At 47.8% G+C, this 12,683-nt stretch overlaps 1 protein-coding gene across 1 annotated transcript in view; it reads right to left on the bottom strand.

Annotated features, from left to right (window-relative positions):
* The window catches only part of PSTPIP2 (proline-serine-threonine phosphatase interacting protein 2), a 69,004-nt gene extending 56,321 nt beyond the window's left edge, over positions 1–12,683 (bottom strand). The window contains exon 1 of the mRNA XM_082699309.1: positions 12,336–12,683. Within this exon, the coding sequence (XP_082555435.1) occupies positions 12,336–12,368 (33 nt within the window). The 5' untranslated portion in view covers positions 12,369–12,683. The remainder of the gene's footprint in view (positions 1–12,335) is intronic.

Raw genomic sequence — 12,683 nt, 5'->3', positions numbered from 1 at the left:
TCTCTACACCCAACATGGGGCTCAAAGCCTCAACCCTGGGATCAAGAGTTGCCTGCCCTTCTGATGGAGCCAGCCAGGTGCCCCTTGTGTTTCATTTCTATCCTGCTCAAAGCGCAGTGACCCTCTCTGGATTGTCGGATCGGGCCTGCCTACATCAAAGCCATTATGTACCTGGCACAGAACCAGGTACCGCTGGATCAAACGGGCAAGAGTGTGGGTCCTGACACATCAGTGACCATGCCAGCTCTGGAATGACCAGCCGGGGACTCCATATACGTGAGGTAGTAATAAACACTACCCCTGTCGAGGCCACTGTTGTTTTGGGTTTTCTGTTACTTATGACCAAGTCCAGTCTTATTTAGACTGAAGGTAAATGAGCTTTCACCAGCTAGTGTCTGGCTTTTTCTTTTAAGATTTTATTTTATTTATTTGTCAGAGAGCTAGAGAGAGAGCACAAGCAGGAGGAGTGGCAGGCAGAGGGAGAAGGAGGCTCCCCACTGAGTAGTGAGCCTGATGCGGGACTCGATCCCAGAACCTTGGGATCATGACCTGAGCCGAAGGCAGACACTTAACCATCTGAGCCACCCAGGCATCCCTGGTGTGGGGCTTCGTAATGGAGCAGGAAGCAAGATCATCAAAACAGAGTAAACATACGGGAAGGAAGTGGAGGTCTAAGCAGTGTGGAAAAGGTATGATGTCATCACCATGGAAAGAGAGAGAGTGATCTCATCAAAGATACATAGTAAAACAGCTGGGCAGTGACAAGTTCCTTCTTGAGTCTCCAGAAACAGGTACTCAAAGAAGCCAATTTTTAAATGCCCTAAATGAATGAAGATGTACAGCACGACACTATTTATCACAGAAAACTTCAGAAATTATATAAATGTCAAACAGCAAGAGGCTTACATCACTTATAGTATTTTTTAAATGATTATTAGGAAAAGTAGATAGCAATAGATAACCTATACTTTATTTTCATATTTATATTTTATTTATTATATAGAAACAGTAGAATACAAAATAGTACATACACTAGGGTTACAATCACATGTGGAGGGAAAAAATTGCAAGAAGTACCAAATTACTAACAATATATTTTTAATTTCCTTGACTTTGTTACGTTAGTATTAAAAACTATTATTTTTAAATAGCATGTAAGAATCATCTCATTGAGTAGTGAATAGTGTCAAAAAAGTAAGATGTCTCATGTCTCTCTGTGACCCACAGAAGCCATGAAGTATTGCTATGGAAGACTGAAGATTGTTATTGAGTTGAGCGGCCTGAGACGGCATGATGACTTGGGAAGAACGCTCCTCTCTCTAACCAGTGCTGGATTTTCTCTCCTGGTCACAGGGGCTCTGATCAGGTGGTCAGCATCCCAAGTGTGGACCCTGCTCTGTATGTGGGTCTTGTGCCTCTCCCTGGACATGTGGCTCCCAGCAGGGCCAAAGACCATCCTTGATGAGATCACTCTCCCAAGCACAAGATGACCAGCCAGTCACAGTAGAGCAGGCTCTGCAGAAGCCCAGAAGGACGCTTCCCCCTAACGGGAAAGTGAAGACAAGAGCACTTCACTGGCTTGGGTGAGTAGCCTCCGTTCTCTGCCACGTATGTCTCTCACTGCTCACTTCCTTTGTTCATTTGCTCACTCTGATATTTGATGAGTGTCTGTTACATGCCAGGCACCATCTTAGGTGTGAACAAGTCAGACGCACCTCATGGGGCTTACAGTCATGGGAATTAGACACTAAAGAGGTAAGTACAGTATTGTAGATTGTCTTACGGGTGCAGGGCGCCATAGGAACGGTCACGTAGTGTCGGGTGAATTGGCTCGTTAGAAACTGTAATCATCATTTGGTAACTGACCTACGAGTGCCACACTAGAGTAGGTAAGCAGGGGAAGGCAGGTGATCAGAGCAGAGAGGCAGGCTGGGCTGGGTCTGGCAGAGCTGTGTAAGCCATGGTCAGACTTTTAGGCTCCAAGGGCCACGAGAGGCCACTGGAGAAATTCAAGCAGGGGAAGGATGCAAACTCATATATGTTATTGAGAGCTCTCTAAGTGACTAGGTTCTGGAAAACAGTGGCTCCAGCTCAAGAGGGCACTGAAGGGAAGCCCAAGGTGACAGCTATGCAGCAGGCCTGACTGAAACAAAAGACAGAGGTCTCCAAAAAGGCGGTCTCCAGAGGAGGATGGGCAGGAAGAGGATTTTTTAAAAATACCTGGAATGCTGGAGCATTTTTTTAAAGAGTCTCTGATAAAGGTGAATAATTTGCAGAAATAGAAAAAACTGAGCCTAAAATTCATGTGGAATCTCAAAGGACCCTGAGTAGCTAACACCATCTTGAAAAACAAGAACAAAACTAGAGGACTCACACTTCTTGAATTCAAAACTTACTACAGAACCACAGTAATCGAAACAGTGCGGTACTGGCATAAAGACGGACCATGGGATAGAACAGAAAGCCCAGAAATAAACTGTTGCATACACAAATGACTTTTGACAAGGGTGCCAGGACCATTCAATAGGAAAAGGACAGTCTTTTCGAAAAATGGTGCTGGGAAAACTGGATATCCACATGCAAAAGAATGAAGTTGGACACTTCCTTAACACCAAATACAAAAATTAACTCAATATGGACCAAGGACCTAACTGTAAGACCTGAAACAATAAAACTCTTAGGAGAAAACATAGGGCAAAAGCTTCACAACACCAGATTTGGCAATGACTTCTTGGATATGACACCAAAAGCACAGACAACAAAAGGGAAAACAGGGGCGCCTGGGTAGCTCAGTGGGTTAAGCCTCTGCCTTCGGCTCAGGTCATGATCTCAGGGTCCTGGGATCGAGCCCCACGTTGGGCTCTCTGCTCAGCGGGGAACCTGCTTCTCCCTCCTCTGTGTGCCTGCCTCTCTGGCTACTTGTGATCTCTCTCTGTGTCAAATAAATAAAATCTTTTTTTTAAAAAGGGAAAACAGACAAACTGAACTTCATAAATACTTAAAAATTGTGTGTGTCAAAGACAATAACAACAAAGTAATAAAGCAACTGCAGAATGGGAGAAAATAGTTGCAAATTATATATCTGATAAAGGGTTCATAGCCAGAATATATAGAGATAACTCCTTTTTTTTTTAAGAGATAACTCTTAACAGCAAAAAAATAAACAATCTGATTCAAAAGCGAGCAGAAGACTTGAATAGACATTTCTCTAAATATACATGAATGGCCAACAAGAAAACGAAAAGATGTTCAATTTCACTAACCACTAGGGAAATACAAAATGAAACTACAATATCATCTGGTACCCTTAGGATGGCTATTACTAAAACAAACAAAGAAACAAACAAAAAACTAGAAAGCAGCAAAGTGTTGATGAGAATGTGGAGAAACTGGAACCCTTCTACACTGCTGGCAAAAATGCAGCCACCAGGGACTCCTGGGTGGCTCAGTTGGTAAAAAATGCAGCCACCGACAGCAATATATGGCAGCTCCTCAAAAAATTAAAAATAGAGTTACCATATGATCTAGCAATTAAACTTCTAAGCACATTCCCAAAAGAACTGAAAGCAGGATCTTAAAAAAATAGATTTTTTAAAGATTTTATTTATTTATTTATTTGAGAAAGAGCACATGAGTATCAGCAGGGAGAGGGGACAAGAGAGAGGTGGAGAGACTCTCAAGCAGACTCTGCTCAACATGGAGCAGGACACTAGGCTTGATTTCACGACCTTGAGATCATGACCTCATGACCTGAGCAGAAATGAAGAGTCAGTCGTTTAACTGGGTCCCCCAGGTTTCCCATTTTTTTTTTTTTAAGATTTTTGTTTATTTATTTATTTGACAAAGAGAGACACAGGGGAGAGGGAACACAAGCAGGGGAAACGTGAGAGGGAGAAGCAGGCTTCCTGCAGAGCAGGGAGCCTGATGTGGGGCTCCATCCCAGGACTGTGGAATCATGACCTGAGCTGAAGGCAGACACTTAACGACTGAGTCATTCGGGCTCCCCCCAGGCTCCCCAGTCTTGAAGAAATATTTGTAAACCTGTGTTTATGCCAGCATTATTCCCAAGCACTAAAATGTGGAAGAAACCCAAGTATCTGTCTACAGATGGAAAGATAGACAACATATGCTCCATATGCATAACAGAATATTATTCTGCCTTCAAAAGTTAGGAGATTCTGAAATATGTTACAATATGGATAAACCTTGAAGGCTAAGTTATGCTAAGTGAAATAAGCCAGTCATAAAAAGGCAAATACTGTATGATTTCATTTATCTGAGGTACTTATGGGCTCCTGCGTGGCTCAGTAGGTTAACTGTCACCTTCGGCTGAGGTCATGATTCTGGAGTCCCAGGGCTCAGTGGCGGGTCAGCTTCTCCCTCTGACCCTCCCCTTCTCGTGCTCGCTCTCTTTCATTCTCTCTCTCTCAAATAAATAAATAAAATCTTTTTTTAAAGGGGCACCTGGGTGGTTCAGTGGGTTAAGCCTCTGCCTTCGGCTCGGGTCATGATCTCGGGGTCCCAGGATCGAGCCCTGCATCGGGCTCTCTGCTCAGCGGGGAGCCTGCTTCCCCCTCTCTCTCTGCCTGCCTCTCTGCCTACTTGTGATCTGTCATATAAATAAATAAAATCTTTTTTAAAAAATATTTTTTTAAAATCTGTTAAAAAAAAAAAAACAGAGTGATAAATATACTGCTAGAAACATGCAACGGACTTTCAGAAATCTCCTAACCAAGATCTAGAAGCAGAAGCAGAGATCAATACAAAGTCCTGGGGTGGGCTCAAGGGCACAGCACCCCACCCACCTCCCCAAGCCCCCTGGGGTGTAGCAAGTAGTTTTGTGTGAATGTGGTTCATTTTGTGAACTTTGTGGGTGTGAGGCAGGGGCCAGCCTTCTGCTGCCATTACAACTTTTCATGTTCTTTTTTTTTTTCTCTCACTGCTAAAATATAGTTGTAAAAATGGTGATGTCATTGAGGCAGGTGGAAATTTTAGTATCATCCTTGAGGGTTTATGAAAGTGCTTGAAACCTTAATCCACCCCCATAAACAGTAATATGTACAAAGAATGAAGTCGTCTGTGAAAAAAAAAATTTACGATCATTACAGTCTGTTTTTTTTTTTAAGAATAGTGGATAACTAGAGCATTTAAATATCTAAGAATACTCTTTTGTTTTACTTTCAAAAATAGTTAGCTGTGATCATTTGTTTAAAAAAAAAAAAAAGTCTTCAACTGGTTTCTGATCTATTATTACAATCCCATGTGACCTGGTCAAGGCTAATGAAACAGCCATATTTGAACAGTGAGTTTTGAAGCTAGGTAACAGTTCCCAAAGATAGAAAACAATGAATATTATGGATTTGTGCACTGGGCCTTAAGAGCCCTGTGCTGTCTTGAGCCTCCTTACACATACAAGTAGTACAAAGAGTTTAAGACAGGGGTATCAGGGCCCGCTGGGGAAAAACTTTCCTGTTCTCATGAAGAAAAACCTCTACCAGATATTTTGAAACCTCTTACCGACTGTTGGCTAATCTTCAGCCCAAAATGCAACGTAAGGTAGAGCTAATCCCAGAAAGCTGGTTTAAACAAACAGCCACCAGTCTACTGTGTCTTTGAAAAGTCTGATTTTCCTGCCTTTGCTCACACACATATTCTTTGGCAAACAGCCTGTGACTCTGAGGCAAATGATGACGCTGTTGTTGGGAGGTTGGAAGGTTCACGGCAGCTTTACGAACACTGGTATTGAAAATAGCCCGTATTGGGACGCTTAGATGGCTCAGTCGGTTAAGCATCTGCCTTCGGCTCAGTTCATTAGGCTCAGGTCATGATGCCAGGGTCCTGGAAGGCTTCCTGCTTGGCAGGGAGTCTGCTTCTCCCTCTGCCTTTCCCTTAGCCTGTGCTCGCTCTCTCTCTCTCTCTTGCTCTCTCTCACTCAAATAAATAAATAAAATATTTTTTTATTTGAGAGAAAGAGAGAGTAAGCACAAACAGAGGATGGGCAGAGAGAGAAGCAGACTCCCCGCTGAGCAGGGGGCTCCATCCCAGGACCCTGGGATCATGACCTGAGCCGAAGGCAGACACTTAACCGACTGAGCCACCCAGGTGCCCCTAAATAAATAAAATCTTTTTTTTTAATTGTTTAAAAGATGAAAGAGCTAAATCCTCAAATAGAGCAGTAGGTCAATAGATAATTTTTAAACTGTTCTATCAAGAAAAGGCAGTATAGGGACGCCTGGGTGGCTCAGTTGGTTAAGCAGCTGCCTTCAGCTCAGGTCATGATCCCAGCATTCTGGGATCAAGTCCCACATCGGGCTCCTTGCTCCGCAGGGAGCCTGCTTCTCCCTCTGACTCTGCCTGCCACTCTGTCTGCCTGTGCTCGCTCTCGCTCGCTCTCTCTCTGACAAATAAATAAATAAAATCTTTAAAAAAAAAAAAAAAAGAAAGAAAAAGCAAAAGCAGTATAATCGTATTATTTTTTTAAAGTGGTGGTAACTACCAGGAGAGTATGAGCTTCTGTATAATGATGTTGAGAAAAGCAGGAATTTTTTTAATTTTTCTTAAGGATAGGTCCCATGCGTCTCATTAAATTTGTAAGAAAATAAAACATGAAAGAAGGGTTTTGATAATTATTTTTAAAATAGGTCCCACTGGCTGCTCTAGGAAGAACAAATTGAAGAAGACTGACTATCAGAGCGCCTGGATGGCTCAGTGGGTTAAAGCCTCTGCCTTCAGCTCAGGTCATGATCCCAGGGTCCTGGGATTAAGCCCCGAATTGGGCTCTCCGCTCAGCAGGGAGCCTGCTTCCTCCTCTCTCTCTCTCTGCCTGCCTCTCTGCCTACTTGTGATCTCTCTCTGTCAAATAAATAAATAAATAATCTTAAAAAAAAAAAAAAAAAAGACTGACTGTCAATAATCTTACCTTGCCTCTGACCACAAGGCAAAACAATACAAAATAGCCCTGCGATGTACTTCTAGGGACCAGTTTCCAAGAGAGAGAATTAAAGACTTAAAGCACTGCCTAAACATTGTATAAACTAGCACATGGAGTCAACATGAAGGGCCTATGTGATAACATGCTTTCTTCTGTTTATTTAAGAGAAAAAAAAAGCAGCTTCCCATACAGCTGTAGGTCATTCTACAAAAAAAAAAAAAAGTCATCTAGCAAAGCCCAATATGGTACCTGCTTTGTTCTGGTAAGGCTCCAGAATGACAAGATTCCACAGTAGCCAAATACATGGAGCAGAGGGACAGCCCTGGGTGCACAGCAGGGCACTGAGCAAGGTCAAACACCCCGGAGACTTGCCCTGGTCACTCCACTTGCAGAACAGAGAGGCCCCACCTACTGTGGGTACAGGAGGGTGCAGAGGAGGGGCAGGACAGAGACTAGGAAGCTGGTCTAGACCAAGATCCTTGAGAATCAGGAAGCCCTTGTTAAAATAAGGATCTAGACAAAGCGTACAGACAGGCTGGGCCTCACATCCCAGTGAGGAACGTGAGACTCACCTGGGGTGCAGGAGGCCAGCTATCTCTTCGGAAACAGGCTCTATATCACCTGTGCGTGTCCACATCTGGAAGACATTGTCTGATCACGCCAAAGACTGGCAGGTGTCCTACTGTGTCCTAGCTGCTTCCCTAGAGTGCTGGAAACCACAGCCATGGTCACTGTCCTATTCTGACAAGGTAGCACCAATGTTCACATGCTAAATTACACAGCGGCACTTTACCACGCAGCCCCAAACCCGGCATTCGCAGGGAAGGGTGGGAAAGAAGCCACACACCTGCGCTTCCCATCAAACCCACTCAGGGACCAACCCGCTTCCAAGGAACACTGACTCTCCCCTCTCAAACAGATCCATGGAAAGTTTTCTTTAAATAAGTATTTCTGGGGCACGTGGTGGCTCAGTGAGTTAAGCGTCTGCCTTGGGGTCAGGTCAAGATCTCAGGGTCCTGGAGTGGAGCCCCGCATCAGGCTCCCCGCTCCGTGGGGAGCCTGCTTCTCCCTCTGCTCCTCCTTCCCTTGTTCTCTCTCTCTGTCAAATAAATAAATAAAAATCTCTTTAAAAAATGAATATATAGATATAGATACACATAAATAAATATTTCCATGGGGCATTTGAGTAAGAGTATGTATAAAGAATGTGCTGACTCAGGGTGCCTGCAGTAGGTTAAGCCTCTGTCATGATCTCAGGGTCCTGAGATCGAGCCCCACATCGGGCTCTCTGCTCAACAGGCAGCCTGCTTCCCTTTCTCTCTCTGCCTACTTGTGATCTCTGTCTGTCAAATAAATAAATAAAATCTTAAAAAAAAAAAAAAAGAATGTGCTGACTCGTGCCTTTTCTGGAGCATCTACTTAATCTGGCCAAGGGCTTTTCCACTTCCATGGAACATTCCTCTCTTGGGCGTGTGCCTGCCCCTTCCTGCTTATACCCCTATTGCCACCTTTATTTGTCTGTCCCCTCTCTTCTCCTGCATTCACAAAGGTATCCTTCCGGAGGCCTTTCTTGCGGACCTCATATCTTTTCATTCTTTCTCTTTGAGGCACTGCCTTTCATTATCAGCTCTGTGCTGATGGTAACAGTAGCTGACAATGCAGGTGTTCACGATGTGCCATGCCCGTGCCTGGCACTGAGGGATTAGATGTGGTTCATGTCCCATTTTTATAGAAGTGAGGAAGAAGGGCTGAGGCTTGGTGGTGGGGTGGGAGGAGGGAGGTTGACGTAACCAGCCACCCAAAGTCACAGAGACACTGTCACCCTAAGGAGCACAACTGGGATTCAAACCTGCCCAGTGAACCTCCGAGCCCCCACTGGTAACTGACGCCTTTCCATACTTCACGCAGTTCTCTATATTCTGTCCTTCACATGGCCTTCCCCGACCACCAATCCTGGCATGGGGCTGGGGGCTTCAGAATGCTGCTGGCCTTGGTCGTCACCATGGCTAACCTGTGGTTAGCTACTGTTAATGCTGCCTCTGCCTCTTCTTCCTCCTCCTCCCTCTCTTCCCACAAACAAGTTCCTCCTCCTGACTTCCTAATTTCTGCGGCCCTTACCTCATTCTCCACTTTACGTTACAGGGAGCCTCCTCTGAGCCCTCCTCTCCTCTCTAGTGCTCACCTTCAACTGGTTGCCTTGCCCTTTGGCTTTGACCTCCTCTGCCCTTGGCTAGTCCTCCCTGATCTCCTTTCCTCTCCCTACGGCCTCCACTCAGGAACAGACCCCTCCTCCCAGACCAGTTTCCTTGGCTTCTGCTGGACTCTCCTTATCCCTACCCCTTCCTCCTCCACGAACTTGAAGCCAAAGCCTGCCCTCCCTACCTTGCTTCCTCGTGGGAATACACCTTCTAACCAAGGTGGTAACCCTTACGTCTGCAAATGCCGCCTCAATTAGAAATCCTCATATAGGGGCGCTTGAGTGGCTCAGTCGGTTAAGCGCCTGTCTTCAGCTCAGGTCAAGATCCCAGGGTCCTGGAATCGAGCCCCGCATCAGGCTCCCTGATCAGCATGGAGTCTGCTTCCTCCCTCCCTCTGCTCTTCTACCTGCTTGTGCTCGCGTCCTCTCACTCTCTCAAATAAATAAATATTAAAGAAAGAAAGAAAGAAATCCTCATATAGACGGGCACCTGGGTGGCTCAGTCGGTTATGCATCTGACTTTGGATCAGGTCATGATCTCAGGGTCCTGGGATCCAGTTCTGATCTGGGCTCCCCGCTGGGTGGGGAGTCTGCTTCTCCCTCTCCCACTCCCCCTCCCCTGTTTATGCTCTCTCTCTAGCTCTCGAATGAATAAATAAAATCGTAAAAAAAGAAATCCTTACACAGAAAAGGTATTGCATAAATATTCAATAAATCCAGTCAACGGATACCCACTTGTGTTTCCAAAGTTTTCTACCATATCCAATCACAACCTTCTTGCCCTTGAAACATGCAAGTGATTCCCCTCTGTGCTAACCACAGCCTGGCCTCACCTACCCCCTGAGTGGGTGGAGGCCTCACAGATGCTGCTGAGGTCTCCAGCATGTTCCTTTCTGCCCCTCTGTCCCCAAGCCCAGACAACCGTCCCATCTGCCTGATTCCTGAGCATTCACATGCAAGGCACTGCGGCAGCGCTGGGGACTCCACTGATGGCGACACCCAGTGCCTGCCATGCAGGAGAGAGAGCTTCATACGCAGGGTCAAATGGTGACCCACCACCTATCTCTGGCAATACCGAAGGAGCCGTGCAGACAGCAGTGCTGGGACCGTCTAGCTGAGCGCCAGCCTCACCAAGACATTCACGGAGCCCTTGGTCCACGCAAGGTCCTGCTCCACTGTTTACCAGCCCTAGCAGCGTGGCAACATTGCTTAACCTCTCTGCCACACCGTTTCCCCATCTGTAAGATGATGGTAAGCCAGCTACCTCTTAGGGTAGTTGTGAGGCTTAAACGAGGAGCATGTGTAAAGGCTTTAAAACGGTGTTAGCTGGGCAGTCAGTTGGCTCAGTCGGTTGGTTAAGCATCTGACTCTTGATTTCGGCTCAGGTCATGACCTCCCGGCCTTGAGACTGAACTCCCCAGTCGGCTCCCAGCTCAGCGTGGAGTCTGCTGGAGGGTCTCTCCCTCTTCCTCTCCCCACCGGAGCACCTCTCTCTTTCTCTCTCTCTCTCCCTCAAATAAATGCTAAAAAATACATCTTTTTTATTAAAAGATGTAATTTATTTGTCAGAGGGAGAGAGAAAGAGCACAAGCAGGAGAGCAGCAGGCAGAGGGAGAAGCAGTCTCCCTACTGAGCAAGGAGCCTGATGTGGAACTCGATCCCAGGACCCTGGGATCATGACCTGAGCTGAAGGCAGATCAACTTAACTGATCTGAGTTAACTTAACTGACTGACTTAAGTTAACTTAAGTCTTAAGTTAACTGACTTAACTGACTTAAGTTAGTTAACTGACTGAGCCACTCAGGTGCCCCTAAAAATAAATCTTTAAAAAAAAAAAAAAAGAACGGTGTTAGTCACAGGCTGTGCACAGTAAAGTCTGCTATTATTTGATATAAAGTGTTACAGAAAATTAGAGATAAAAGACATCTTTGCAAAATCTCTCTCAGGATCTCAGATACTGTCTGAAAGTATAAGGCCAGCGGGGGGGAAAAGGAGTATAAACAGAAAGTTCTCTCCCCCCTGACCTTCACCTCTAACTCCAAACCCAGACTTCCTTTCTGCACGCACACACAACCCCCGCTGCCCCCCACCCCTACCCACTCCTGCAAGCAGGAGTCAGTGCCTGGGAGCCCTCTGAGCCTGGAGGCTCCTGGTCTCACCCTGTCTCTGGCCCTTAGGCTTTACAGACACACTTGCTCAACCAACAACTCTTCGCTGAGGATCCATCCTCCCCCAGCTCAGTGGGGGGCAGTGGTGGGCTTGCAGTCCCCCAGTTCAAAACCATAAACTGACAAATGTTAGGAAGGAACAGAACGTGTGGGGCACGTGAGCAAGCAATAGAGCCTGCTGGGTGCAATCAGGAAAGGCTTCCCTGAAGAGGTGACATTTGGACTGATATCTGAAAACAGGTGTCACACTTTGAGGCATGGGAAGGCAGGTCTCTGCCCTAATTTTTCCCACCATGACAATGCCTGCAGTGGGACCTACAGGTTGGACAGAGCCCTCAGGGACCGGGGCATCCCAGGGCAGGATCTGAACCTGGTGACTGAAGCCACAGCACCCTGCTTCTCCACACACTTTGGGGTCAGGGCTGTGCTGGGCAGCTGCAAGCAGCAGGGTCCTAGATAGGAGACTTTGAGGTGTGCTGACTTCCTGCTCCTGCCTTAAAGGCGGTTGCTCCGCATGAAGGGTTACAGACTCTTGAGGGGCACCTGGGGAGCGAAAGGACTAGGGGAAGAGGACTGGGGCAGGCGGGCGCTGGATGCCGCGCAGCTCCGCGCGGGGACATAGACCTGGGGAGCGGACTCCAGAAACAGGCGAAGCTTCTTGCGGGGAAAACCCTCTTGGTCTCCAGGGGGAAAGCGGGCGCGAACGGGGCTGGGACAGACCGTTCGAGTCCGCCGACCTGGAGAAGACAGTCCCCGGAGTGGGGGTGGGGGGTGCCTGCCGCTGTCAGCTGGCGAGGCTCACACAGGTCCCCCAGATCCGCGCCTGGCGTAGCCTCGGGGACATCGGCGGCTCTCCCCGGACAGTCCGCTCCACGCCTGGGTCTCGAGATCCTCGGCCGGGAGATAGGGGCGCCGCGCCTCTGGGGCCCAGGGGGCAGGGGACGCGGGGACCCCGGGGGCTCAGGGGCGCGCGGAGGGCTGGGGCCCGGGCAGAGAGGGCACATGGCAGCGGACAGGTCCCCGGGCGGCGCCGACTTACCCAGAAGTTCGCCTTGAACAGTGCGCCCGTCATGGCCGGCGCGCGTCGCAGGGGACGAGCCGAGCGGAGCTGCTGGCAGGCGCCGGGTGACCAGACTGTGGCAGCCCGCTGTCCCGCAGCCGGCCTAGGGAGTCGCCCTGCCGCCCGGAGGCCGCCCGGAGGCCGCCCGGGGTCCTAAACCACGCCCGATAGCGCCCGCCCAGGGCGCACAGCTCCTCCCGGACCGCAGCTCTGGAGTCCAGCGCCGACGCCGACGCCCATGCCGACGCCCATGCCCACGCCCAGGGAAAGCCCCGCGACCTGTGACCCTGGAATTGCCCCCTCGTTCAGGAAGCCTTCAAGGATTGC

The sequence above is a fragment of the Mustela nivalis genome (genome assembly GCF_964662115.1).
Source record: "Mustela nivalis genome assembly, chromosome: 14".
In the NCBI taxonomy this organism is placed as follows: Eukaryota; Metazoa; Chordata; class Mammalia; order Carnivora; family Mustelidae; genus Mustela; species Mustela nivalis.
This window is presented reverse-complemented; position numbering and strand designations above follow the sequence as displayed.